This window comes from Nilaparvata lugens, chromosome 6, assembly GCF_014356525.2.
Source record: "Nilaparvata lugens isolate BPH chromosome 6, ASM1435652v1, whole genome shotgun sequence".
Classification (NCBI taxonomy): Eukaryota; Metazoa; Arthropoda; class Insecta; order Hemiptera; family Delphacidae; genus Nilaparvata; species Nilaparvata lugens.
Genome location: NC_052509.1, coordinates 51025270 through 51053031, shown reverse-complemented (window position 1 = coordinate 51053031; position 27762 = coordinate 51025270). Strand labels below are relative to the sequence as shown.

The window sequence follows — 27762 nt, the reverse complement described above, 5'->3', positions numbered from 1 at the left end:
AAAATATTAAGAGAGCATAGGCCTACACTAGAGAAGAAAAAGCGTAACTTAATTAAGCTTATTCTAAAAAAAAAACAAACAAATCAAAGCTAAATAAAATTGTGACATCAATAAATTTGAATTTTTTTAAAGTCATGGCTATATTTAGAAGAGGCTGAGACTTCAGTTCAGTTTAAAATTATCCAACGTAGACTATAGTTATTCTGATCAGAGTCAAGTTTAGTGTAATACCAGAATGATGAGTCTGATAATGCTCAGTTGAAGTAGGAGTAATTGAAAAAGCAAAGGCAAACTAAAATAGAAAAACTCAAACGGCCTTGAGCGTCAGGATTAAACATTGAAAAGGTGGGGGTGAGGATGAGGATAGATTGCAACGAGTCAACAAAGCACACGGGCACATCACTATTGTCATAATCAAGCACCAAGCAACTATGTAATATTGTACAACAAATCTTATCATAACCAGTTCATGTTTTCAAAAATTAGACTAAGATCTATTTAAATAACTCAGTTGGAGCCGGAAAATGGATAGTTTTAGTGGATTTACCGAAGAAGATATTCAACGATTATCTGACAATCCTGAAGATACACGTGAGTACGGTATCCAATTCTTACCTGCAATCCTATGTAATTTACCATTCAGAGCTCATTTCCATCAATAAAAAAAATTATAATGTATTTCTAAAAACAAAGCACTTTTAGAAGTTCAAGTTTACTTCACTTTAACTTTGTAGAATAATAAAATGTCAAGAGTCAAGACTGAATGCAGCCGATGCAATCTTCATGTTTACATTAATTTGTGATTGCTGTTGCATGATGGGTTGGGCTGTTGGAGCGATTGTCTCTCTCCAGGAAAGTTAATCGTAATACGCATGCTCAATCAACATGAGCGTTATGTCAACTACAAACTTCCTAATTTGAAATTTTAAAGTAATATTGTAAAGTTGTGAATGATTGATACTACAGTAATAATTGCCTTTTGAAAATAATACTTTTCGAATATTATGCCTCACCCTTTTCCTTACATCCTGGCCTTATCCAACATTACGCATGTTTGAAAATTCCTCAGGTCTAAAACGGCAATTTAATAACTTACACACTGCATTTTTCATAGTAATATGCTAAATTCATAAAAATTATTGTCTAAATCTCTAAAAACTTGTTTAAATTTTGAGTCGCTTATTTTATTCAGTTGATAGTACAATATCTTATTGATACTTGATATTTTAATATCAACCATGTTACTTTATCAAGTAAATAATAAAAAATTCAAACAAATTAAACCTTTTGTTCTAGGTGTACTTTATTAAATTCGAGAACCTACAAAAGTCTACAAAAAACTTTTCTATGATGTTACCGACATTGATGTAACTCTCCATTTGCTTGGGTCATTGAATAGTGTAAATGATATAAAAATGATAAAATGTAATGCAACTTATGAAATATGTTTAATGATTTCACTGATTATACTATTCATAATATTCAGCTAGAATTTACAGCAAATGAATATATAGGACTAAGGTACGGTACCTACATCAAAATCAATACCGGTACAAAAAAAAATCTGCATAGAATGAATATATAGGCTTACTAGGTATATCAAGCTTACTCTCTGAGGAGAGAGATTGAGTTGGCAGGAGAGGTAAAAAATGATTAAGATTTTCCCAGTTATCCACACTTTCTCTCATAATACATTAGGCCACTAGTAAGACATCAAGTGTCCAAGGTAATCGCGGGGCATATGTTCTTAATACTTATTGCGCTCATTACACTAGCCAGCCCACTTTAGAGGGTTGACTATAGTGAGGTCCACGTTATAATGGCAGTGGAGGAATATAGGAGAACAACATTGCCGATCCTGTCTTATCAATGCCTTCTATAGACGGTAGCTGATACAGGTTTATTGATAAAAACAATATAAAAATCTTGAAGCACCCTTCATTAAAAAAAAAAACTTTTAAATAGTTCAACAACTTTTGAATGAAAAAGACTAAGAAATTGTCAAAAAACCACAGATCTATTGATACTTAGAAAGACCGGTTTAACTGATGTTTATCAGAGATTAACAATGGTGTAATAACCGAAACCGGTCTTCCTAAGTATCAATAAATCTGTGTTTTTTGACAATTTCTTAGTCTTTTTCATTCAATATGAATAATTACCACAATATCAACTTCTCAACTACACAAAAAGTTCAACAACTAGTTTCGGTGATTTTCTATCCATCGATGGTGTGATCACCGAAACTAGTTGTTTCTAAAAAAATAAAGGGTGCTTCAAGATTTTTATATTGTTTTTATTAATTTAAAAAGAAGCCCATGTGAGTGAAGTGTTTTTAGGTTTATTGATGTAATATTAACTGTTCATTCTAGTTCAAAATAATAAATTATATTTTATTAAGCAATAAATTATATTTTTCAATAATTTCAAAATGAATTTCCATAATTAAGATGAAATATTTTGTTAATTAATTTTTAATTTTACATTGTTAAAAGACGATCCGGCAACAGGGCAAAGCGAGAAAGAGATTGATAGCACTATCCGCTTTGTTGAATGATAGACAAGGATAGCAATACCATTGCTAATCAAACACAGCCATTATAACGTGGACCTCACTGTAGTAAGCGGGCCACAACCGAGACACCAGCAGATTTTGGCAGCCGGCTGGTGGCTGGCTCAGTCAGGTTGCCAGCCCGACTATCAGGGTTTGGTGTCCCAGTTTCAGCTTACTTTACACACGGCCACCACTGGTGTCTCAATGGCAACTCAGCATGGTGGTTTAATGTGATACAAGCCTTAGAAAAAAGAAGGTCTCTTCTGATACTAATGAATGTCACTGCAGAAGCCATAAGCATCTGGTAATTAATTTTTGACATGTTCATGAATTTAAAAAAAACATTGGTATTAGACATTGAAATACCTATTGATACCTATTATAATATTGATTATTTGAATTTTGAATGTTTATTACAGATGAAAAAGGAAGGGAAACGGTCAAACCATCAGTGTCGAAAAATATGCAAAGACACAGAAACAGACTGACTCAAAAGAATTTTACGCGGGAGCGTATTCTAAAGAAACATCAGTATTCCAATCAAAACTTGCCTGCCATCGACATTCCAAAGGAAGCAAGACTCAGTATACCTCAAGTAATTATGATTATTTTTTCATTACAAAATTCTAATCAACATTTATATTAAAAAAGAAGACCTTTATGTAGCATTTTACTTTATGTATAATATTAAATTAACCGGTCAAGTTTACCTTGAAACAAAACCTCATAAAGGGCCTGCTATGACCACACAATCTGCAATCAGAATCATTAGGAGGATTTAGATATCTATGAGCCCGCTCTTATTGCAGGACACTTTCTGCGTGACCAGAAAGTTCTGGTCATCCGCCAAGTTCCTTAGTTATATTACGACTTACGAAAAGGTAATAACTTCAGTGTGATTACATCAATTTACTCTTTTTTTGTCGGTTTTATCCTGCAATGTGGTATTTTACATACTAGCCTAAATTGACATATTATTATTTACAGATAAAAACAATATAAAAACTTTTAGTACCCTTTTATTAAAAACTTTAAAATATTTTAACGACTAGTTTCGACCATAGGTCATATAAGCGAAGTGATTATATTATTACAGTTACAACTCGACTTCTTTAATAATAGAAAATTAGTACCTATGTATATTAGGTTATTGATATCTAGCCTACTATACATTATACTGAGCTCCTTCCTGTTCAGCCTATTATCATTCAACACATGTTTATGATTCATATACACATTTGCATACACATTTGCTGTTTTCTCATATCATTACTTCATTATTCATATATCTTTCCTCATCCGCTCATTGCAACTGTAGGCCTATATGATATCGCAATCATCATCCTCAAACTTGAACTATCAACAAAAGATAAATCCTCAGTCTCAAATTCAACTCTATTCAGTTTCTTTTATTACAAACTATTATTTATATAATCTTCTACAATAAAGAGAGCGTTGAATAAAGTTTAGTTCATCCACCTTATCTTCATTTGTTCAGCCATTTATATTTTTAAGTTCGGATTTTTTGACTTACAATAATTATTTTCACTGTGTTCAAAGATCCCAGAAGATGAGGAAGTGGAGAGTAACAAAACCCCTGCTGAAGACGAAACAGGAACCACAATAAAGGAAAACAGCGAAGAAATGAAAGAAACTCCTATCGAGGTAGAATCAAAGACTGAAAAAGACACTGAAGCACTGACTACGAACACAGACAAGCATGGGAGTATTCCATCAGCGAAGGTTATTCCATTTTTTCTTTGCGCTGAAGCTAATGATAAGACATTGGAAGAATTCGAAACTAGACAAAGGATGATGGAAGAACAGAATAAGCAACGTAAGGAAATTTTGAAGAAAGCTATCGCAGACAGGTGAGTCATTATTCCTTCAAAGATGTAAAATAATCTAAAAGGCAACCTATATATTCTAGAATATATACTATACAACAATATACAGTATATATAGTCGAAGTTTGCAGTTATCGTTACGATGATATGATCCCAATACTCTCTTATCATTAAAGTTGAAAGGTGAGATTTCGTTTATGCGTAACGATTCAGGAAAGAATTAATTTCCTTTGTTATAAGTTTGAATATGCACGGTATATCTCATTGATAAATGTGCACATCACAACCGAAATGATCGATATTCCCGTTTACAAAATTGAATTGAAAATGATTTATAGGCCTAATTTTTGAAAATGAAATCCTAGGGTAGCAGTATGCTATTTCTAATTCTTTTCAGCTTTCCATCGACATACATAGTTTGATCTCAACATAAACGACTGGATAATCGTAATCTCCTAATCTAGTTAATATGGAAACGAGAGACATTTTTGTTTGTTGAAGTTGAGATTTATGAGGAGGCAGATAAATAGCTCAGCGCACGGAGTTTGATTCTCTTAGTAGCCCTCAACTACAGCAATGAATTATTGTCAACGTGGATTTTTGCTTCAAAAACTACTGTAATAAGTTGAGAAATAATAGTGTTAGAATGATGAGTTTGTTTAACGTTATTTAAGTATTTAATGATTCAATTGTAAGGATTTTCATTGCTGAACTCATGTGGAGGTTTGTTGGATTCCATAATCTATTCCAATTTGTAAATCACATAAAAATGATTGGTATATTCATCATTAGCTTTCTTTGTGGAGTAAGTTGAAAATATTGAGCAGAAGCCTTTCATTTGATCTACACTGGTGTATTTGTGTAATGATGTGATTTCTATAGGTTTATAATTATTGCATCTTTTTTGTACTTCAACTTCAATTTTTTGTATTGTAACATATTTTGTTTTCCACATAAAATACAACCCTCGGTACATCGGCTACATTCTACATACAGAAAATAGTTTAATGTAAATTTGAGTACCTTAACTATTAAAATAATCTCTTATGAGTGTAATATATGATAATATTTATATCCAATCGATTTCGCAGAGCAAGGAGAACGCATGAGGAAACCAAGAGACTTAATGAAATAGAAGGAGAATTGAAAAAGCTTGACCTCCTCCTCAGCAATGATGTTGCCATTCTGCGTAACCAAATCGAATCGGCAAGTCTCGAATTTTCAGAAGCTCAGTAAGTAACTCGTTTGAATGAAAGACCAGAAATAGGTACACTTGGGCTATTTATAAAAAGCTTTAATATAATATAGACTCGAGTGAATTCTTTCCTGTTTACTTGGATACTCTTTGAAAATTATCTTTCCAACAATACTGCACTTTTTCGAATCGATTGAAGTTGCAGTCTCAATTTAGAATCCAAGCAATATTTAGATTAAATACTGGTGGAAGCATTATGTGAACTCAAGTTTAAAAATCTGGTTGATCTCAAGCTCGATTATTTTCCAACAATGATTGGCCACATTTATTTCACTGTTAGTTCTGTCAGCAGTGAGTGGATTAGGTTCATCGAAATTCAATAAACCGATGCTGCGTACGCTTTCAAATATTTAATAATATAACGTCACTAAAATATTTAATTTAATACTAGCAGGAAACCAGTGCTCCGTAAGGGTCTATTTTAAAACTTGACGTAACGGAATCTTGAAGAATTAAAAATAGGCCTATAACCATCCTCGGTTAATTAAGAATCTCTATGCAAAATTTCAAGATCAGTACAGTAGTTCAGACGTGATGATGCGTTGAACATAATTTTCCTATCCCGTACGTGTATAAGCCAGTTATTTCCTTTATTATAGTATAGATTAAATAGTTCATGCCTGTAATTACACAATATTCATAATACTGTAAATTGACATTTATAATATTGATTAAGGTATGAGAGAGAGAACTCCATACTAAGTGAATGCAAAAAACAAATATTGTCTATTTCACAGATTATTTTTATGCTCATGGCATCTTCTTCGGCTGACGGCAGAAAATGCCAAGCTAAATGAACTTAGAACACTTATTGATATCATTAAGAGATACTTATAATTTATTTATTGTTTTGTCTACTACGTATTATATATATATTGAATATCAATACTGCTATAATATTGTCATGTAAATAAAGTTCTTTTCTTTCTTTTTTCATCTTCTTCAGAGATGGTTGAACCTTAACAGTTGATGCGTCACTGAATAAGACTGACAGTTACCACCACTGAAGGTGTGATGCCTTTAGCATGGAAGCAGGACCTCCTATATTGTATAAAATCCTGAAGGAAGTTTGTAAATCAACTGTAGTATTTAATACTGTTTATACCACACTGATTTGTTACTTTAAAATGTTATCTACATTTGGATGAGTACAAGGAGTAACCTTAGTTTTTCTTTCCTCATCAGTGCTCCATTGTAAAAATAATAATATAAACAGCATTCTTCATCAGTGCTTCATTCTAAAAAAATAATAATATAAACAGCATAACTTATTTTTTTTATTTATTCTTATGGCTTTTTTTGGATGTTCTGCCTCGCCGTATTAACATAGCCACCTCTAATACAAGGCCCTGGCCTACGATATTGCAACGTCGCAGCGTGGGCCTAGAATCTAATACATGATTTGTGAAAAAGATCAGCTGGTATTTTTTTAAATCTTTTTCACCAATCATGTATTAGATTCTAGGCCCACGCTGCGACGTTGCAATATCGTAGGCCGGGGCCTTGTATTACAGGTGGCTATGGTATTACCCAATGTCATTTCCTATCAACACTCAAGTTAATAGGTTATGTATTCGGTTCTTCATGTTTTCTCACTAGAAAGCATAACTTATTAATTTTCATTTTTAGACATTGATGCTACTCTTCTTTCACAGAAAACGCTACGATAGAGCTGAGAAAGAATTTCTTGATGCTAAATTGGATATGTTCAACAAGAAGGAGAGAAAAGAACTGCTGACCAGCCACCTCTGCACTATTATTGAACAAAATGAAATGCGCAAAGCCAAGAGGTTGTCAGACCTGATGATGAAGCTAGAGATTGGTTGTAGTTCAATGGTAAGAATTGAATTTTCTACTAGCAATTGAAACTACTAGCAATTGAGGCTGTTCAGTACACTTTTTAATTTAAATTGGATAATCTTTCTCAATATAATTGTTAAGATCATTATAACAGTGAGAAAAAGTGGCAACTGAAATTTTTAAGTAGTCTAATACGCGAGTTATGGGTCGTTGAAATGCTAAATCCGTTTTCTTTCCAGATCATAAACGGTTTCGACTATATTAACAGAACTTCTCTTAAAAATTCAAAAAGTGTATCTTTCCAAACTAAAACATTTTATTCCCCATATCGTTCATAAATAAGAAAGTAACATTTTTTGTAAATTTGATAACTTGTTTATTTTGGTATAAATCTCGAAAAAACGCATATTAGAACAAAGCCAATGATATACTGAATGTATTTAAAAACTCCAATGGAAAATTCGAAACCGTTTATGATCTGAAAAGAAAACGGAGTTTAGCACAACAACCCATAACTCGCTTATTAGACCACTTAAAAATTTCAGTTGCCACTTTTTCTCACTCTTATAATGATCTTAACAATTATATTGAAAAAGATTATCCAATTTAAATAAAAAAAGTGTACCTAACAGCCTTAAGCATCATAATTGACTATAGAGGTTTTTGTTCTGTTTGAATTTCTTTTATCGCGTGAAACATATATGCTATGTGTCAGAAACTCGTAAGCACAGTTTACACTATCTAAAGGTTCCTCCACACATACGAGGAACCGTAATCGGAAATGTTATCTACCCAAGAGCCCATAGCCTATTCATATTATTTTATTCCCAAGTAACCTATAACCTTTTATAATTCGATTAAAGTACAGTAAGTTAAATTATATATGTATTTTAAGTATAATTTCATTTCAACTAGCTTTTGTCTTCAAGTCTGTAATTATTTCTTGAGAAGAACCTGACTTAAATTTGGAAATATGACTCCCAAAGGTTTATGTAGAAGTAAGGATATATGCATAGAATATAATCTGTATATTTTCAGTTGTTCTTTATTCATTTCATTTTCATCCTGGAATAATCTTATAGAATGTAACAAAACCAAGGTCGTTAATACAAAAATTGATGAATCGGTCACCCTATATATTTGAGAAACTATTCATAATAATAATTGAATAATTTATTTGAGATAATTTTCGAATACCAATTGATTGACAGACATTACTTCTTGTAAATTATTTTCAAGCAAAAAAATGCATGTTCTCCAGGTGTGTAGGACAGGGCTAAGGTGTGTGCTATGGTAGGACCAACAGTGTTGATCACACAAGACGTTGATGCTCCATTCTCATTTGTGGGTGAATCCAAGATAACGTGTGTTTTGGAAACCGGGTCACTTTCTTCAAATATTTCATGATAACTTTTATTCAATCTCGAGTAAAACTCTTCCCATTTACCTTCATCATATAACTGCAAAAAGCTGGGAGATGTTTTATAATCCTGTACACATGGCCTATTAATATTTTCAATACTACCTATTTAGTATTTTTCTTGGCTCATGTTTCTTGTCCTGTTCACCTTTTAAAGCTAAATTCAAAATTTTATCACTTCTTGAATAAATATTTTCGGACATTTTGACACAATCACAACATCACAAAACACAAAATGACTTCACACTCATATTAATCAACTCATGTCCTGCAATTAGTCCATTTTAAATTATTGCTTGTTTTCTTCTTGCAGATGACGTCTCATATAACAGTTGAGACAAAAGCTGAGACTGAGCCCGAATCCATTGAAAAATCAAAAGCTGACGACTGTTGACATCCAACTTTCAGATGCTCTAAAAATAAGTGTAAATTTGAATATTATTATAGAAGGAATAAGCCATATTGATAAACAATATTTTAATGAAGAGCACCTAGAATTGGGACTAATAATCCCGGTTGTACAAAAGCCTGTTAAATTTTAATCATGAATAATTTCCACGAAGGTGTTTAACCAATCAGAGAAAGGTTTTCTGAGAAGAAGACTTCTCTGATTGGTTCTTGTGGCATTTAATCGGGATTTTTTAACAGACTTTTGTGCAACCGGGTGATAGTCTACCTCAATCATGAATCAAAATCATAGTAGGCCTACCTACCAATAGTATTTATTAACACGCCATATTCATGAATTATATTTTAATCAAGAGCATCTAGAACTGGGAATAATATCCTTCCACAATTATCGTAAATCAATCAAAATCATAGCAGGAGTAGGTCTACCTACCATATTATAGTATTTAACAAAGTATTTAAATGTAAGCATCCGTATGTGTTCAATATTTTCAAGATGAAAACGCAATCTGCTACATTGAGATGGAAAAATAAAACCTACAAATAAGCTTCATTATTTTTATATCAATATTTATTATAGTTTTATATTATTATATCGTTTACAAGCTTTGCTCAAGAATAGAATAGAATAGAAAAACGTTTATTCAACCAAAACAAGTTACCTTAAAGCAAAACTTGAAGAGATTGCTTGACAAGGTACCATAAACAAAACATGTAAATTCAAGTATAAATGTATATATATCAGTGAACGTGATTTATACGGAGTATGATAACGTGGATAAGCTAAATTTGTTTTAGATATTACAATTTTAAGTAACTATCCCAAAAACAATTTTTACAGGGTCAAAAATTGTCTTCCAAACATTTCTCTCCATAACCTTTTGTTGCCTGGACTGTAATAGTAGCCTGATGTTGAGCCTCTTGGCAATTTCAGCGTATTTTAAATTCTACATAAAAATCACAAATTAAGCCAATTCAGTGATACCGTACCATAATGATGGGCCTCTATGTCTATCAGTGAATTTAAAGAGTTCAGTTGAAAATGACCTATTATGTTATTTAATTTATTTATATATTATTTGATTTACTGAATTTCGATAGCCAATAATACTGGCTTATAATGTGATTATAATGTATTCTACAAAAATTTGTTCTCTCCAATTTCGTCATACATTTCCACATATATTATTTTAGTTCTTATTATTATATTGGTTTACCTGAGATAGTACTTGAATGAGTTAACGTTTAAATACTTCCTTGTGTACAATTAATATTGATATCAAAATTATTGTGCGATAATGATAATTATTATGCTGTAGAATATTTCATATTCATATTTTTTAATAAAATAATAAACTATATTTATATTCATTTGAAATATATCGTGTTATGCATGTTTGTTGGAATTCTGAGAATAAACTAACAAGTGACATGATGAAAATTAAAAAAATAATAACCATCCTAAACATATGAACAAATGTGAGAAGCCAAAAAAAATATTTATCACTTCAATTAATATTAATTTCAATATAACATTTGATTATGGATACAATTTCTTAACATATCCATAAGAAAAGATATAGCTTTAACATATCCTCGATATTTAACTTCAAAACTTACCATTGAAGAAACATAATGACATTTATAATATTTTTTAAATGACTTCCCTTGGATGCCTTATGGATTGAAAACTGTGTTGGTGATTCCTCATGATCGCTGCAACATCTCCACTGGGATATTATTGTGAATTTCATCTCGAAATATCTGTTTAATTCAACTAGAGTTATTTATCGAGTTGTGAACATTTTGATTCTATATAGCTACAAGAAAATAAATTTCAATGAGGAAAAAGCTATCAACGAGGAGTCTGAAACACAGATTTCAAAAATGTATTTGTATCGGAGGAAGTAAATCTAATAGAAGTAATTTGTAAAATATATACCTGTCATTAATGTTTCTTAAATGCAAAATTTTAAATGTTCTAATATCATGAAAATTATCATAAAATACAATTATCAGGATTGATTTTTATCTACTCTTGTAGTGAGATATTTAAATACATTTCTACTAATCATTGATTAGTAAACTGGGTGAGTTTTCGTCAGAGAAACAAAAACAAAGGCACTGGCTACTTTCCATCAACTTTAAACATTAAATTTCTACAATCCCTGTCTATTAGAAGCTTCAAACTGAAATAACAATAAACCACGGTTGAATAATCGCCTCGTAAGAAGTTTATAGCTGGATAATATAAAGTACGGTATCTTATATTAACGGATATTTCTATTTCAATAACTTATCCACCGAAATAAATAAATATGCATTTCAGATATGTTAAACACATTTGATTGTGGTTGGTAAACAAGAGCAAAAATTTAATTTAAAGTAAAATTAATTAAACATAGCAAACTAATAAATTATTTCCATTGCATTCTATTTGTTGTTTAATCTAAAATAACATTGGTCTATTCCATTTTCAAGGAAAATTTTAAATAGATGAAATAAATTAGAAATTGCGTTTTTACAAATGCTGATTAATGAATAATCATTATTAAACGGAAATCATAATTTAATGCTGTAAATCACCCCGAAGACTTCTGCTAATGCAAATATTGACAACAGGGTTAACAGCTAGATGGAAAGTAGCTTTCTGGATAGTAGCTCTGTTGTCAATATTTGCAGTAGCTGAAGACTTCGGGATGATTTACAAAATTTAATATGTTAATTAGCCAACTAAACACATACAAATCAATTGAGATGTTAGTTTTTGAAATAGAAATTGCGTAGAATTGCGCCAGAATGAAGATAAATTTTAAAACTTTCCATTCCCTCACACCCACCAATTGTTTGATCCAAAGTTTAGGGGCATTCTAGGCCAATATAATGACCTGCGACTAGCTCAGAATTTTGGTGTCTCACTGGTGTCTCAGCCTTAGTATGAACTTTCTTATGTACGTTTAAATTTTGGTGTCTCAGCCTTAGTATGAGCTTTCTTATGTACGTTCAAATTTTGGTGTCTCAGCCTTAGTATGAACTTTCTTATGTACGTTCAAATTTTGGTGTCTCACTAGTGTCTCAGCCTTAGTATGAACTTTCTTATGTACGTTCAAATGAGTTCTTCTTTTGAACATTTTCAAGCAAATTTCACATTCGAATGGTCTTTCACCCGTGTGCACTCTTAAGTGATGTTTTAAAGAACCTGACACTCTAAATGTCTTATCGCAAAGTTGGCATTGATATGGCCTTTCCTCACCAGAATGCGTTTTTAAATGTCGATTCAATATTTTCCTTTCTATAAAACATTTAGAGCACTGATCACATTTGAACGGCTTTTCTCCAGTATGTGTTCGTACATGCCGTTTTATATCAGAGTGCTGTCTAAAAGATCTGAAGCAAATGTTACATTCAAATGGCTTTTCGCCGGTATGAATTCTGATATGAGTTATTAAATTATTCTTATCTGAAAAACACTTGCTGCAGTATTCACATTGGTATGGTTTAATGCCGTTATGTCTTCCCAAATGCTGCGACAACTGAACTTTCCTTAAGAAGGCTTTGCCACACAATTCACATTCGTATGGCTTTTCACCAGCATGTATTCTTAAATGCACCTTCAATTGACTTTCCAATTGAAACGATTTGCTGCAAATCTCACAGTGAAATGTTTTTTCTTTTGCGTGACTAGCTGAATGACGATTCAATTGAAGTTTATCATTGAAATATTTGCTGCAAATTTCACATTGGAATAGGTTTTCATCATTGTGAGTCAATACATGCTCGTCTAAATCACTTCTTTGCTGGAAATGTTCGGAGCAAATTTGACACTGTAACTCATGATTTGAATGGAGTTTTTTCATGTGACGCAATAATAGACTCTTCCTGATAAAACTTTTGCTGCATATTTCACATTGGGATGGGTTTTCATCATTGTGATTTTTTTTATGATCGAGTAAATCACTTTCTCTGATAAATTTGATGCTGCAAATTTCACATTGAAACGGTTCTTGACCATGCTTAGCTCTCATATGTTGGAATAATAATTTTCTCCAGGAGAAGTTTCTGTCGCAGAATTTACACTGGTATGGCTTTATGCTACTGTGAACGATTAAATGCGAGTTTAAATTACATTTTCGCTTGAAATATTTAAAGCAAATTTCACACTGTAACTCAGAGTGTATCCTCATATGCTCTATCAAATCACAGTCTTGGGAGAAAACTTGGCTGCAAACCTCACATTCAAGCGTTTCGTTGTAGTTTTCAGATTCTATATGATCATCTGTTTGATTATTGTTTGTAGAAGTACCACTGCTGAATTCACACACAACCTCGGTTTTGCCATTGTGTGATCTTACATGCTCTTCTAGAAGACATTTTCGTGTAAAATTCATACTGCAAAACTGACATTCGAACGTTTCTTTGTCGTTTACAGATTCTACATGATCATCTGTTTGACTGTTGTTTGTGAAAGTTCCACTGTTAAATTCACATACAACCTGGGTTTCGACATTGTGTGATCTCACATGCTCTTCTAAAAGAGATATTTGTGAGAAAGTTATGCTGCAAACTTCACATTCGAATGCCATTTTACCACTATGAATTTTTTTATGATGTAAGAAATCATTTTCACTAGTAAAGTATTTCCTGCAAATGTTGCATTGAAATGATTTTTCACCATGGACAATTTTCATGTGATTCAAGTACGTTCCTTCTTTGGTGTACTTTATCCTGCAAAATTTACATTGAAATGACTTTTTAACAGTGTGCGTTTTCAGATGCTCTAAAAACTTACCTCTGCGTGAGAAATCCTTGCTGCAAACATTACATTTGAAAGTTTTATTATGAATTTTCATATGGTCGAGTAAATCACTCTTATTAATAGAATTATTATTACACATTTCCTCAGGATGGTTAGTTTTCATGTGAGGCAATATTGAACTCTTGCAGATGAAGGTTTGGGATAGGTTTGCATCATTGTGATTTTTTTTATGATCGAGTAAATCACTTTCTCTGATGAATTTGATGCTGCAAATTTCACATTGAAACGGTTCTTGACCATGCTTAGCTCTCATATGTTGGAACAATAATTTTCTCCAGGAGAAGTTTCTGTCGCAGAATTTACACTGGTATGGCTTTATGCTACTGTGAACGATTAAATGGGAGTTCAAATTACATTTTCGCTTGAAATGTTTAAAGCAAATTTCACACTGAAACTCAGAGTGTATCCTCATATGCTCTATCAAATCACAGTCTCGGGTGAAAACTTGGCTGCATACCTCACATTCAAACTTTTTGTTGTCGTTTTCAGATTCTATATGATCATCTGATTGATTGTTGTTTGTAGAAGTACCTCTGCTGAATTCACATTCAACCTGGGTTTCGACATTGTGTGATCTTACATGCTCTTCTAGAAAACATTTTCGTGTGAAATTGATACTGCAAACTTCACATTCGAACGCTTCTTTTTCGTTTACAGATTCTATATGATCAACTGATTGATTGTTGTTTGTAGAAGTACCTCTGCTGAATTCACATTCAACCTGGGTTTCGACATTGTGTGATCTTACATGCTCTTCTAGAAGACATTTTCGTGTGAAATTGATACTGCAAACTTCACATTCAAACGTTTCGTTGTCGTTTTCAGATTCTATATGATCATCTGATTGATTGTTGTTTGTAGAAGTACCTCTGCTGAATTCACATTCAACCTGGGTTTCGACATTGTGTGATCTCACATGCTCTTCTAAAAGAGATATTTGTGAGAAAGTTATGCTGCAAACTTCACATTCGAATGCCATTTTACCACTATGAATTTTTTTATGATGTAAGAAATCATTTTCACTAGTAAAGTATTTCCTGCAAATGTTGCATCGAAATGATTTTTCACCATGGACAATTTTCATGTGATTCATGTACGTTCCTTCTTTGGTATACTTTATCCTGCAAAATTTACATTGAAATGACGTTTTAACAGTGTGCGTTTTCAGATGCTCTAAAAACTTACCTCTGCGTGAGAAATCCTTGCTGCAAACATTACATTTGAAGCTTTTATTGTGAATTTTCATATGATCGAGTAAATCACTCTCCCTAAAATAATTATTATTACACATTTCACATTGGAACAGTTTCTCAGGATGATTAGTTTTCATGTGAGACAATATTGAACTCTTGCAGATGAAGGTTTCGCTGCATATTTCACATTGGTGTGGCTTTTTGGTACTGTGAGTCAATTTATGCTTGTCTAAATCACTTCTTTGCTGGAAATGTTCGGAGCAAGTCGGATCACTGGTATGCTTTTTCATGTGACGCAATAATAAACTCTTCCTGATAAAGCTTTTGCTACAAATTTCACATTGGAACGGGTTTCCATCATTGTGAGTTGTTTTTTTGTGATTAATTACATCACTTTCACTGAAAAAATTTTTGCTGCAAATTTCACATTGAAACGGTTCTTGACCATGCTTAGCTTTCATATGTTGAAACAATAATTTTCTCCAGGAGTAGTTTTTGTCGCAGAATTCACACTGGTATGGCTTTATGCTACTGTGAACGATTAAATGCGAGTTTAAATTACTTTTACTCTTGAAATATTTAAAGCAGATTTGACACTGTAACTTTATTTTCGGATGGTCATTACTGATATGCTTACCAAGTTCCAAGGAATTGTCAAAGCTTTTTGAACAGTATTCACATTGATGGCAGGTTTGCTTATCATCCTGACAATCAGCTTCAGCAGCAGCAAATGAAGAATCTTCAATATGTAATGAATGTAGTGATGTTTCATCCTCTTGCAATGATGTACTGGATCCTTCGAATTCCACTGATGCACATTTCTCCTCATTTGGTAGGTTGATAGATGACGAGTCCCTTACATCATCCTCATCAGCTAACAGAATTTCACTCTTGACAAAGTCATCTGTAAATGTAAAAAATAATGTTATTGTCTTTGTGTCAGAGATTCCGTTGAAGTTGATAAAACCGTCTATTTTCAAGTTGAATTGGTGCTGAGTTGAACATTTGGCCTTCAAACCATACTGGTATTCAATGCACTTTCAACTTCTTATTTTGTTGAGTACATGGGCCTCAAAACTATGAAATGAAATGAGAAGACACCTTCGTAGAATTTTTATTGGCTGTTTCAGTAATATTACACATTCTTTGGACCCCTCTGTATGTATTACGTACTAATATGATAAGAAACATTTAATGTATAAGTATGATTGATTGTTCATTGTAATCTATTCTATTTTACTCTATGCTTGGAAAATGTTAAACAAGTACAACGAAAAGACTGTTTCAGTTTGAAGAGGTAATAACAAGCATTCTGAAACATCAAAATTTAGGTCTCAAGTCTAGACTTTACTGTAAATGCATCAGTGATCACTTATATAGATACTGAAATATCAATAGTATTGAGTACCAGTATATTTTATCTAAGTTATAGTAATTGGTTAGTTAGTAAACTATTTTCTTTCAATGTTAATTATTCAAGTTCCATATCCAATACAGTATATAAGTACCAGTTTTATTATCGATAGTATAATATTGAGATTCGATATTATCAATAATTCAATATAGAATGTATTGGTGTGTTCAAATTAAAGTGTCCCCCTGTTTGAAAGTAATGCATATAAATGGTGGCATTATGATTAAATAAATAATGACTCTTATCATAGCTGTGTATACGAGACTAGTTCCCGGTTTCGCCAAACTCAAGACATTTGAAAATGGTCAAGCCGGGTGCGATTTACAAGAGTGAGTAATGGAATTATCAATAGTAACTAGTGCACTCATTGTGAAGTGTAACTGATTTCAACACGTTCAAATGCCTTGGCCGAGCTTGGTGAAACCGGGAACTAGTCTCGTATACAGCTATAATAAGAAGGAGAGAAACTGACCTTGGTGTTTGTGAATGGGTAGGTATGTAAGTTGGTCTGTGTGTTCAAGCGGATCGACGTCCTTGGCTCTGTCGAGAATATCCCTGTCGTGTTCGTAATTTGACACACCATCACAAGTCTGTTGAAAATGAAACACCAATTATCAATAAACAAACACAATAGGAATAAAACTAATATATATTGTATACAAACTGGCTATTTATCCCAGTAGACTCAAGATCTATAACTCTAGATGTGCATGTAAGAGTCTAACGAGATGTATTCCTAAATATAATAATATTAGTAGCTTTTATTGGTGGGGAGTCCCTGACGGAAATTCCATCTCGCCTGAGTACATACTTTGAGCCGTCAACGGGCTTTATGACTGCCATACTTCAACCGGGACGACAGTTTAACGTGCACATCCGATAACACGGGAGCGAACTGGACAAAATCTTTTGGTGATGATGTACTACTAATAGCATGCCAACAAACTTATCAAGGTATTCCATGTATTAATCCAGAGCTATAAGCTGTGAGGATTGGGTGAATATACTTTGAAAAATACCATAAGGGTCAAGCAAAACAAGGCGTTCCATCAGTGGTCACGACAGGACAGCTTAGATTGATTTGTTTAGCGTATCGTGTGAGATTCCTGTCCAGCCTGAAGGCGCAATTCCTCTAGCGATTCGAGACGAGCGGCTGGAGTCACGTGGGTAGAGCCGCAGTGGCTAGTACACATAACCTATGAATTCATTAGATTCTATGATTCATTGGATTTCTATGTTATATGAACGTTATGGCAGTAAATGAACTGTACTGGCTGTTTGGATACTATATTGCTTTAAATATTTATATTATGTAATGATATGTTTTGAGAAGAGATGAGCAAAAGCGAGTGCCAAGCCGAGCAACCACAAATGGTCACATTGCAGTATGAATGGAAGACCAACATGGACAAGCTTAACAGCTTGGCCAGCGACTTGTCCCAAAGCTGCCCCCAAATCTGCCCCAAATCTGATTCTTGGTTCTAACCTTGCCCAATCCAATGTAATCTGATCTAACCTAACCTAGCCATACCCCTAATCTCACAATAAACCTCAAATGAAGATTTCCCACTTTTTTGGAAAAAAAAACTAGATCCAGCTTTTTTTATTTCTTGAATAACTAAGAAACCGTTAATTTTACAAAAAATCTACAAGAGTAACTTTTTCCAGTAAATCTAATAACGAATCCATTGACACCCCATTTGTCAAGATTGAACAAAAAATAAGGATCTCATGGGAAAACTAGATCCAGCTTTTTTTATTTCTTGAATAACTAAGAAACCGTTAATTTTACAAAAAATCTACAAGAGTAACTTTTTCCAGTAAATCTAATAACGAATCCATTGACACCCCATTTGTCAAGATTGAACAGAAAATAAGGATCTCATGGGAAAACTAGATCCAGCTTTTTTTATTTCTTGAATAACTAAGAAATTGTTAATTTTTTTCAGTAAATCCATTATTTGTCAAGGGATCCTAACTCTGAAACTAAGCAACAAGCACACAATAATATGTTTATGTTGAGACCTTGCTTAAACCTCAGCACTAAACCCCCCCCCCCACAGGGGGGGGGGTTGGGGGCTTGACCCTCTGCCTTTAACCTGAACTACTTGAAAACTCACCTCAGGTTGTATTGAGAAGGAAAAATATATATAATAAAAATGTATAAGAAACAAGTCAAGTCAGATATATTACTTGTTGATCAGAGTGTACATCTTGATGAGAGTATTACCAAATATGAGTATATCACTCACACACCATATATTCAACAGACATTTAATTACAATGATGAAATTCGAATTAGTTTAAAACAAGAAGATATTTATACACTTCCAAGTAGAAGTTTTCTCATAATTGAAGGCGAAATCAAAGTGAAAGATAAGAATGATGTTGAAACCAAGGACTTTTCACTTATCAATAATGGAGTTGCATACCTATTTGATGAAATCAGATATGAATTGGGAGGGGTTGAAGTTGATCGCACACGTAATGTAGGATTGACAACAACCATGAAAAACTATCTACGTCAATCAAAACTCAATGAAAAAATTATGGAGAATGCAGGATGGAAGTTGACTGGATGGAAAAGTTTAGATAAATTCTGCTTTTGCATTCCTTTGGATATGTGGTTAGGTGTAATGGAAGACTATAGAAAAGTTCTATTAAATGTTCGTCAGGAAATTGTTCTATTAAGATCATCATCAGACTTAAATTGTATTGAATCAGAGACAGCAAAATCGGTGAAAATTGATATTACAAAACTACAATGGAAAGTACCCTATATACATGCTTCTGACACTGTTCGTCTTGATCTGCTGAGTTTAACACATAGTGATATACCAATTACCATTCCATTCAGATCATGGGAATTGCATGAATTTCCACAATTACCTGAAACTACTAATCTTCAATGGACAGTTAAGACAACTTCAAACATATTGAAACCTAGATTCATTATTCTTGGATTTCAAAAGAATAGGAAAAATGTTATAACTGCTAACAGGTCACATTTCGATTTCTGTAATCTGAACAATGTTAATCTCTATTTAAATGCTCAATCATTCCCCTATGAAAATATTGTTGGTAATAAACATTTATTGTATCACATGTTCTCTGAATTCCAAAATGAATACTATCCTTATAACAGCAGTACATCAATTGAGTATAAAACATTTGATGAATATGCACCATTGGTTGTTATAGACTGTAGTAAGCAAAATGAACTATTGAAATCTGGTGCAATAGACATAAAGTTGACATTGGAAACAACAAATAATTTCTCAGAAAAAACCAGTGCCTACTGTTTAATCCTCTATGATAATGAGTTTGAATATACACCACTGAGTGGAACAGTAAAAAGAGTATTATAAATCTTCTATAAAATAACAAAGAACTAGACAATATTCAAATCAAAAGTATTATCTACAAATGTATCAATATTTTACCTTCAGTATCATCCCATTGATTTGTAGAATTGTTCTTGTCTTGATCTCAACCATTTTCTTCAAATTTAATTTTAAAGCATTTTATATTATTATTCAATTTATCAGCTTCTTTCAAAGCAAAATACTGACTGTGATGATATAGTGCTATCCATATGAGCTTAGATTTTTCATTAAAGTTGAATAATGTTCTTGGTCTGGGTAACCAAACCTACATTTTTTTCTGGGTGTACTCACCTACATCTACAATTTTTTTCTGGGTGTACTCACCTAAACCTAAGATTTTTCACCTATATTTATTACATTTTTTTCATACCATTCTTTAAAAGAGATTCCAGAAGAAAGTGAGAATTGTTGGATTAAGTTTGGATCAGTCATATACTTCCATTCTTTTTCATTATTGAGATTGATGTTTGGTATGAAAGTTGCAGCTAATGGTATACATTGTAAAAAATGGAAAAAATTCTGAATCAAATTTTTGATATCAACATTAATATCTCTATTATTATCTTTATCATACAAATATCGACCAAATTTATCAACACTCATGATCTATTTTTATAATAAATGTTTAATACAACCTGAGGTGAGTTTTCAAGTAGTTCAGGTTAAAGGCAGAGGGTCAAGCCCCCAACCCCCCCCCCCCTGTGGGGGGGGGGGGTTTAGTGCTGAGGTTTAAGCAAGGTCTCAACATAAAAATGCTTGTTGCTCAGTTTCAGAGTTAGGATCCCTTGACAAATAATGGATTTACTGAAAAAAATTATTCTTAGTTATTCAAGAAATTGGATCTACTTTTTCCATATTTTCTGTTCAATCTTGACAAATGGGGTGTCAATGGATTTGTTATTAGATTTACTGGAAAAAGTTATTCTTGTAATTTTTTGTAAAATTAATGGTTTCTTAGTTATTCAAGAAATTGAAAAAAGCTGGATCTAGTTTTCCCATGAGATCCTTATTTTCTGTTCAATCTTGACAAATGGGGTGTCAATGGATTTGTTATTAGATTTACTGGAAAAAGTTACTCTTGTAGATTTTTTGTAAAATTAACGGTTTCTTAGTTATTCAAGAAATAAAAAAAAGCTGGATCTAGTTTTCCCATGAGATCCTTATTTTTTGTTCAATCTTGACAAATGGGGTGTCAATGGATTCGTTATTAGATTTACTGGAAAAAGTTACTCTTGTAGATTTTTTGTAAAATTAACGGTTTCTTAGTTATTCAAGAAATAAAAAAAAGCTGGATCTAGTTTTTTTTCCAAAAAAGTGGGAAATCTTCATTTGAGGTTTATTGTGAGATTAGGGGTATGGCTAGGTTAGGTTAGATCAGATTACATTGGATTGGGCAAGGTTAGAACCAAGAATCAGATTTGGGGCAGATTTGGGGGCAGCTTTGAGCCAGCTTTTCTCCAGAACTCTCACTTTACCCCTACTCTTTCATATTATTTCACGGGCGCTGTTATAACGGCGGGTAGATCTGGGGCCAAATCTATAACTTATCATGTTTGTTTTTAATAAATATAGAGTTCAGTCTATCAAAATACAGAAATATCACAGTAAGATTCAGGTACCTTTGTAAAACACATTGATAGTCCTTTCAGGAACACTGAAAAACTCATACATAGGACTTTGTATCTAAGTATATAATCTATGTACATAATATAATCTATATAGTATAGTATATAATCTAAGTATGTATCTAGGTATATAAGTGCCCCGGAGAAACTCCTTGGTTGGTAGAGACCTAGCTGCTGCCGGAAGACTGTTGTCGAAAAGTCTAGAATTTAGGTGGCTAGGGCTATTCCTCACTCTGCTCAGCCTTGTGAATGGAATGTCGACCTGGTACCTGCCCCTGGTGTCAAAGTTGTGGATGTCACTACGCAGTCGCATACTCTCCAGAGAAATCTTAACTTTTTTCCGTGATATGAAGATGTAGAGGCATACCACTGTCATGATGGATTCGGCACAGAAGAGAGGACGACAGTGGTCAATGATTCCTGAGCCAGTAATAATTCGTATGGCCTTCTTTTGAAGCAGGAGAATTCTATCAACTCCACTAGCTGCAACCCAATTTTCAATGCCATACAGCATGACTACTTGGAAGAATGAGAAATAGGCTGTCTTGACATAGTCATTTGGCACACTGAGCATGACTGTATTAATAAATGAATAACTTATCGAGTCAGCTGAGACGACAGTTATATACCAACAGTTATCCGAGTCTAGTGAAAATGAAATACAAAATTAGATCATTTCTTAAATTAATTTTAATAGATATATGAATTGAACTCACATCTTCTTGCTTGATGAAAACTGTAGTGACTCCATCCTCATCCTTATCATATTGGATTCCAATCTGTAAGCGATACAATTTCAATTTTTACAAAGCATACACCGTTGTAAACCTCTAACCAAATCAAATGAAGCAAATTCTTAAAACCCCTCTACATCTTTCAAATGAAATATAAAATTAAAGAAATTAAAAATTTGTAGAAATATCAATAATGGAAAGAGCAATCTAATCAAAAAATTCATTGATAAAATTTGATGAATACATAATATTGATATCTAAGCTGCAACAGGTGATGGAAGTCAGGTGTTGTCTGTGTTATGCACATGACACCAACTTCTTTGGGCCACAATGTTGGATACCAGGTTGTTTGCTTCAAACTGGTTTACTGCAAACCTCATCCTGTTCAATCCTATTATATAAAGCGAGCAATTTCTGTATTTATATATCTGGTTATTTTTATATCTGGTTATTTTTGTATCTGGCTATTTTATATCTGGTTATTTATGTTTAACTGATCTCGAAAACGGCTCAAACGATTTTTACGAAATTTGGAACATAGTAGGTTTATGATATAAAGATTCGAAGTGAAGTGGTGAGATTTGAATACTCTAACGGTCGTGACCACAGAGACGCGGTAGAGACGTTGTGCAGACCATAGAGCAGAGGCGAACGGAGGCGCGCTGATTGAAGGAGCACTATGGGATCAGTTGGTGGGCCATGATGGGTTATTTCAAGCGGGAGATTTCAAATTTGAGTGGGTTATGGATAAGGAAAGGTGTAGATTATGAATTGATAAAAAAGAGGAGATTTAAAATTAGAAATCCGAAATGAAGTGGAATAAAATTAGAAAATGGAATTATAGAATTGAATTGGAATTAAATTTATTTTTATTTCTATTTAGTGAATAAAAATTACCCGGAGAAAATCGAGAAAAAACGGTTTGAAATTTGACTTTGAATTTGTAGAAAAGCATTTTTTTAAGTTCAAGCCCTAATAAATAACTACAAATATCTAACAACAGATAAAATTACATCAATCTTGTTTGAAATGTTATTCTCTTTCCAACAATACCCTTGAAATCGAAATTCGACCAGTAGTTTCCGAGTTATTGAGTATTTAATGACCAGAAGTGGGCATATTCTGAAAATATAGAAAACTCGATATATCTCGAAAACTAAGGTCGATAGGAAAAAAGTTTACAGAACATTTTTTGTCAGAAATGTCGAGTAGAATCTATAGTTAACGGCTGTTACAACCTTGGTGGGACACCTGTATAAGTGGATGATACTCTCAGTTGGATGAATATTAAAATTATTGATGAACTTACTTTTGCAAAATAATCGTCTGTTACTTTCTTCAGATGATGCCAGGTACAGAAAACATTGTCTTTCTTGAAAATATACCAAGACGCCATTTCGGTTAGAATAATTGGCTTGTAATCCTCATATTTTTCTAATGCCTTGGTCAACCAGGGTATAGGATCGAAATGAGGATCGATATCAGTTTTCAATTTTACTAGATCCATTAATGCCGGAACATTTCGTTGTTTCACTGCTTGTTTAAGAAAGCCAAGCCCTCTAGTAGTATCCTGCAAAAATAACATATCTTTGTAAGCTCAAAATAAAAATATATAAATAATCATTTTTAAATGCAATCGGAAAGGCTTTTTATTTTTATTTTGTCTCCTCCAATCCCTCTACCAAACACCTTTTCCAGCAACCACCCACCCTCATTTATAAGCAGCCTCCCAACCTCAAAAGAATTTTTAATAAAAACCAATCACTCACCTCTGATGAAATCCCAACTCCACCTGGTACCCTACCCTGCAAACGCCCCCGCTGTAAAACCTGCCCTATCACTGATCCTTCCATTTCCTTTATCAGTCCTATCACCAACTACACCCATCAAATCCATCAATCCAGTAATTGCATCTCCAAAAATTGCATCTACCTCCTTTCCTGCAACTTCTGTCCTGCCTTCTACATAGGTGAAACCACCACTGCCCTAAACCTCCGGATCAACAATCACAGGGCTTCCTTTAAAAATAATACTTCCCTATCCATCCCCACCCATGGCTCTGAGCACAACAAGAACTTTGACCAATGCTTCAAAGTCAAAGTCCTTGCCACTCTCCCTCCCACAGCCCCCTCCATAGATGTCAAGACAAAAGAATTGGCTTTCATTTGGGTGCTTGGAGCTGCTTCCAGTCCTGGTCTTAACAGACAGCAATAGTACCATAACTATCAACTCTACACCAACTGTCCAATTAAATTGAAATAAATTTCATCATATATAAGAAATTTCACAGCTATCAAATATATAATAAATTTTCAATAAAAATAAAAATTAAAATAGAAATAAAAATAAATTTAATTCAATTCTATAATTCCATTTTCTAATTTTATTCCACTTCATTTCGGATTTCTAATTTTAAATCTCCTCTTTTCTATCAATTCATAATCTACACCGTTCCTTATCCATAACCCACTCAAATTTGAAATCTCCCGCTCGAAATAACACATCATGGCCCACCAACTGATCCCATAGTGCTCCTTCAATCAGTGCGCCTCCGTTCGCCTGTGCTCTATGGTCTGCACAACGTCTCTACCGCGTCTCTGTGGTCACGACCGTTAGAGTATTCAAATCTCACCACTTCACTTCCTGGTTGATTGAAAAAGGGAGCCCAGATCCCCGAAAATTCTCGTTTAAATGTAAGTTTCTAAGTGTTTTTAATCTATCCGTGTCGTGTGTATCCTGTCTATATATAATATGGGTGAATGCTCTACCTGGTTACAAGCTCCCCCACATTTATATGTTTTCTGCAAAGAGTTTGAATATATAGAGGGAGAAGACTGTGAGGATCTTCTCTCTCACAAGTCTCTCAGCACCATAAATAATCTTCAAGGCCCTCTTCTGAATGAGCAACACTCGTCACACATCGCTGTGGCTCCACCTCAAAGCGTGGAGCCACAAAATTATGCTCAGGAAAAAACAAAAACAGCAGACCTTAAGATAAGATGCAAGAAAACAGGATTCAATCTCTTGAGCAGGTAAAGTTTTCTGTCCAGGACAAACCCAAGCAATTTCACCGGCGCAAAATCATACCCATACCCATGAATTATCCTTTTAATGTCGTTCATTGAGTTTTCCCAAGGATGAGACCTAGTGCAATCGAATCTTTATATCATAAACCTACTATGTTCCAAATTTCGTAAAAATCGTTTGAACCGTTTTCGAGATCAGTTAAACATAAATAACCAGATATAAAAATAGCCAGATATAAAAATACAGAAATTGCTCGCTTTATATAATAGGATTGAACAGGATGAGGTTTGCAGTAAACCAGTTTGAAGCAAACAACCTGGTCTCCAACATTGTGGCCCAAAGAAGTTGGTGTCATGTGCATAACACAGACAACACCTGATCCCATAGTGCTCCTTCAATCAGTGTGTATCCTGTCTATATTTATATTACTTTAACTTTAAAGTGTTTTCTGTCAAGTGCTCTATATATATATATATAAATAATTTATAAAATATATATATATATAAAAAGACTGGATGAATGAACTATAACAAAGAATGAGCAGGACTCAATTGGGTTTAACTCATCTTTCTTTCAGGTTGTCGGTGGTGGCTAGGAATCTATGACCCTTTATACTTTCTACGTGAGTTTTTTATAATGGATAGCAGTTTGGTAAGGGCATATTTTTGACTACTTTTGTTTTGTGTCATAGGCCAGCTTTTATTTATTCTTTTTGGTTTTAGTTTTGTCAGCAAGCCTACTTGGTTTTGTGTTTTCCTGACGTGTTCCTGGTGGTCCAATGCCCACCTTATTCCTTTTTCTTCATTAAAGACTAGTAAACTGAATAGATAGCGTCATGAATTTACTTTTCATATGGCAGGTTTTATGGACTTGAATAAAATAACTAAGGAATTCAATAACATTAAACTAATAAAGTTAAAGTGAATGAAGAACAACTGAATGACCCACGAGACCCAGGTAGATTAAAATCATCTCCAAGTAGTAGAGATAAAGTCACCAATAAATTTACAGCAACTGAAAGAACTTTTCTTACCTAGAATATAAATTTAACAAAATCAATTAAAGAAAATGTAAGTACTTACTTCTTGATAATCCATCAAGAGATCGGTAGGCCTAACCTAGGCTACCAAAGTTCCAAGTTTAAAAGGATGAAGTTTACCAAACTACAGTATTTCACGAATATATTAATTAAACATTTCTGTCGTAATCTGCAATATAATATAATTTCTGAATAATATGGAATTGTAAACAATAAATTATGAGAAAAATAAGCAAAGCAAATAGCAAGAGACCAAGAGCAGCCTAAAGACATTATTCCGATAACAGATGACATTTTAACCATTACCAACTTGAGAGTAGCCTATGTCAAATAACCAACTTGAGAGTATGTCAAGTTGGTAATGCTTTGGCACACTGCAGAGCCCATATTCAAAAATCAAAAATCACTCACACAACTTTCCTTGCCGTTATTAAAAATAATATTGATCACCTGACGCAAGTGTTCACGCGCATCTCAAATCTACTATTCAAAGATCTGAGCCAGCTGTTGACAGGACAATAACGCTGGAGACACATGAGGTCTGCTATCTCTTCAGTGAATGATTTAATAGAATCAACAGTTGCAATCAGTTTGTAAATTAAATAATCACATTTTCTCAAATTTCAAGCTTATTTTCAATTTTAGGTGAAAATGTTATTGAAGGGATTGAAGTGACTTGTAGGGATTTCTATGCTCAATCTTTTCAACTTTTTCGTTTAAATTGTATCTGAAGCCTGCTTGATAATTGGGAATCTAAAATCAAACTTTGCATAGACGGGACGGAGCTCCTGAACTTTTTACAGATATGGGACTTGTGGCAGTTGATAGAGCTTGTCAATGACTATTTTAAGTATAAATTTGATCAAAATCGTTGGAGCTGTTTTTGAGAAAATCGCAAAAACCCTGTTTTTGACAACATTTTTGTCATTTTAGCCGCCATCTTAAATTGCATTTGATCGAAGTTGTTCGTGTCGGATTCTTATAGTGTAAGGACCTTATAAGTTTCAAATTTCAAGTCATTCCGTTAATTGGGAAATGAGATATTGTGTACACAGACGCACATACACTCTTACACACACACACACACACACACATACAGACCAATACCCAAAAACTACTTTTTTGGACTCAGGGAACCTTGAAACGTATAGAAATTTGGGTACCTTAATTTTTTCGGAAAGCAATACGTTCCTTACCTATGGTAATAGGGCAAGGAAAGTAAAAAGGATAGACCATTTCTAATA

At 33.3% G+C, this 27762-nt stretch overlaps 3 protein-coding genes across 11 annotated transcripts in view; 1 reads left to right on the top strand and 2 right to left on the bottom strand.

The window, feature by feature from the left end:
- Positions 1-26792, bottom strand: part of LOC111048393 (pyruvate kinase) — a 36037-nt gene extending 9245 nt beyond the window's left edge. Inside the window, exons 1-7 of one of the 3 annotated variants that reach the window (XM_039431135.1) lie at positions 26562-26792; positions 23762-24022; positions 22435-22497; positions 17180-17297; positions 15931-16197; positions 10905-11048; positions 9155-9289 (exon numbers count right to left, since the gene is read on the bottom strand). In XM_039431135.1, coding sequence (XP_039287069.1) covers positions 11035-11048; positions 15931-16197; positions 17180-17297; positions 22435-22497; positions 23762-24022; positions 26562-26576 — 738 coding nt within the window. In that variant the 5' untranslated portion in view covers positions 26577-26792 and the 3' untranslated portion in view covers positions 9155-9289; positions 10905-11034. Of the gene's footprint in view, positions 1-615; positions 820-9154; positions 9290-10904; positions 11049-15930; positions 16198-17179; positions 17298-22434; positions 22498-23761; positions 24023-26561 lie in introns of those variants that run through there. The other 2 variants (XM_039431134.1, XM_039431133.1) reach the window with 2 other exon arrangements.
- LOC111048368 (RAB6-interacting golgin) lies at positions 234-10645 on the top strand. The gene is made up of 6 exons (XM_039431136.1): positions 234-591; positions 2974-3149; positions 4115-4425; positions 5493-5633; positions 7312-7492; positions 9190-10645. Exons 1-6 carry the CDS (start codon positions 525-527, stop codon positions 9268-9270), a joined length of 957 nt encoding a protein of 318 aa, XP_039287070.1. The 5' UTR covers positions 234-524; the 3' UTR covers positions 9271-10645.
- On the bottom strand, positions 11827-15919 carry LOC111048506 (zinc finger protein Xfin-like). Of its 7 annotated transcripts, XM_039431130.1 has the most exons (3): positions 12385-15919; positions 12248-12327; positions 12142-12190 (listed from the first exon to the last, which is right to left on the bottom strand). In XM_039431130.1, exons 1-2 carry the CDS (start codon positions 15752-15754, stop codon positions 12278-12280), a joined length of 3420 nt encoding a protein of 1139 aa, XP_039287064.1. In that variant the 5' UTR covers positions 15755-15919; the 3' UTR covers positions 12142-12190; positions 12248-12277. The 7 variants fall into 7 exon arrangements, with proteins under 7 accessions (XP_039287058.1, XP_039287059.1, XP_039287063.1 ...); XM_039431124.1 differs by having other exon boundaries at positions 11827-12190; positions 12248-15919; XM_039431125.1 differs by having other exon boundaries at positions 11827-12194; positions 12298-15919.
- Positions 26793-27762: the final 970 nt, after the last annotated feature.